The sequence below is a fragment of the Hylaeus volcanicus genome, unplaced genomic scaffold (assembly GCF_026283585.1).
Source record: "Hylaeus volcanicus isolate JK05 unplaced genomic scaffold, UHH_iyHylVolc1.0_haploid 12195, whole genome shotgun sequence".
Taxonomy (NCBI): Eukaryota; Metazoa; Arthropoda; class Insecta; order Hymenoptera; family Colletidae; genus Hylaeus; species Hylaeus volcanicus.
In genome coordinates this window covers 36,824-39,131 of record NW_026533145.1, presented here as the reverse complement: position 1 = coordinate 39,131, position 2,308 = coordinate 36,824, and the positions used below count along the sequence as shown (strand labels likewise).

General features: G+C 36.2%; 1 protein-coding gene across 2 annotated transcripts in view; it reads left to right on the top strand.

Annotated features, from left to right (window-relative positions):
* The window catches only part of LOC128882834 (GATA-binding factor C-like), a 139,250-nt gene extending 138,017 nt beyond the window's left edge, over positions 1–1,233 (top strand). The window contains exon 7 of one of the 2 annotated variants that reach the window (XM_054134603.1): positions 1,054–1,233. In XM_054134603.1, coding sequence (XP_053990578.1) covers positions 1,054–1,125 — 72 coding nt within the window. In that variant the 3' untranslated portion in view covers positions 1,126–1,233. Of the gene's footprint in view, positions 1–1,047 lie in introns of both variants that reach the window. The other variant, XM_054134602.1, reaches the window with a different exon arrangement.
* The last annotated feature ends 1,075 nt before the right edge of the window (positions 1,234–2,308 follow it).

Sequence of the window (2,308 nt, the reverse complement as noted above, 5' to 3'; positions counted from 1 at the left end):
ATTGGTTCTTTAGAAAATCTTGAAATTTAGTATGGTTACTCCCACGCATAAGACCCTAATGCCACTAAAGAATTAACCTAATCTACCACTGGAATTTGACAATATCGTACTTTGGCTACTACCTATTCCCACTTTACACTCACGGGCATGGTTTACTGTTCTCTTCGCCTTCTCCCCCGAATTTCAACGGTTTCTTCAAGGACGACGCTCTCTTCCTGAGAGAAGTGAATTCCCTGAGAGATTACCATCGCGGAATTCCCCGGTTTTTCGCAGGCTACCGGCGTAATTAAGAATAACTTTCAATCCGATGATCGACGATCGGTGAGGCGACCGGACGACGATCCGTTCCGCGCGGTCTCTTATTAATTAACCGGCGCGACTTAATTAAGTCTTATCGAGCAGCACGAGGTGTTTACATGTAAATCAAAGCCCGACGCGCGAGATAACGCGGCGGCGTACCGCGAAAGCAAATAAATTCCGTCCTCGGCGGCAGATAGCTATCGATATCCGCAGGAGACGGCGGGAAATAAGGAGCTTCCGAACGCGGAATCGCCTCGCAAGCAACCACTGAGGCTATAGTCGTGACGTTACGTCTGGATAGGTCTAGGTCTCGGTTAGGTTCGGTTCCCTTCGTTCGCAAGGTAGACGACACTGGAGCGATTCGAAAATTCCTTTTTTTTTTTATTGAACGGGTGCAAGGGAATTTCGTGTATTATTTTTTCTTTTAATAGTTTATAAATTTAAGAAGTAGGAGAAGCTGGTTTTGTTCAGTTAGTGGCATTGGTTATTTGGCAAGAAATTTTTTAATTAATATCAGTCGCCATTTAGATATGAAACAAACGAATATCGAAAATTATTTATGTCTTTTTGATAGTACGGTCGATTTTCGCGAATAAAATATATGTTGTAGGTATGATTGAAGAGTATTTGTTGTAACCATTGGGGAAGGTAGCTGGTGATGTGAATAGTGAGAAAAAAATTGACTTTTCGTCTAGATTTTCTTCGTTTAGATTGTTAACTTACAGTAAACAATAATTTGTTTTTCAGTTACAGGTGGAAGACCCCGAGGACTGCATTAACCGTGGAAGCTGGTGGCACCGACAACCCTACGCATACGCAAATTAAAGAGAATTGTTAAAAGCATTATTATTTAATGAAAAGATATAAAAACTATTATTTATTGTACAGTGTATAGAAAATTTTCCGAAAGATATAATAAACACAAATATTAAAGTAAAACTGGCTCTCGTTGCATACTTCCTTTAATTTTTAAGTTAATAATTAGTTATTAATTATATTCTATACAAGCGTGGGTAAAATTAATTTGAGTAGCGTTCAGACAGCGGAAAACATTGAAAATTACAGAAAGAGAGTTGAATCGATACGAAAAAATTCCCGTGGAATTTGTAAATTGTGAAAATTACATAATTAGTAATTTTATTTTAATTAGTATTTATAGTTTCCTGTTTTGGTCAACATCTGAAACGGTCTATAAAAATTATTTTCAACTTTCTCCGTCAAAATCAAGCATATTTCGTTAAATAACGTATAGGTGCAACTTGTCTTGTTCACGAGAAGAAAAAGTCCTAAAGAAAAGAAGATACATGGTTTGGGGAAACGTAATTGAATTTTCGAGTTTATTTTTAAAAAATATCATTACATTCGATTGGATAGACGAATTTCACTCACCGAAACGGCAAAATACGTACGTTGAGACGAAGAATTTTTTAAAAAAAATATCAAACTTTCGAGAGTCTATTTTAAGGTACGTTTCAGCGAAAAAACGTGTAAAAAATTGCACAATCATAAAAAATTCATAGCTATTTGAATAATAAACATTCCGGGTTCAAACTTTTTTTCTGGGTTAGATTTCATCGAACTCGACGAAAGACGTCTACAAACTTTTTCTCTGCAGGAAAATCTGGAAAAATTTGGAGAATCGGACGAATTGTGAAAACTTGGGAAACTTGGGAAACAAGAAAACCTGGGAAATTTGAAAAATTAGGAAAATGGGAAAACAGGAAACTTGGGGAAACTTAGGGAAACAAGAAAACCTGGGAAATTTGAAAAATTGGGAAAATGGGAAGACAAGAAAATTGTGAAAACTTGGATAAACAGGAAAACCTGTGAAAATTTGGAAAATTGAACGAATTGGGAAAACCTGGGAAATTTGAAAAATTGGGAAAATGGGAAAACAGGGAAATTGGGGTAACTTGGACAAACAGGAAAATCTAGGAAATTTGGAAAATGAGAAAACAGAAAAACCTGGGAAATTTGAAAATTGGGAAAATAGAAAACAGGAAAATTG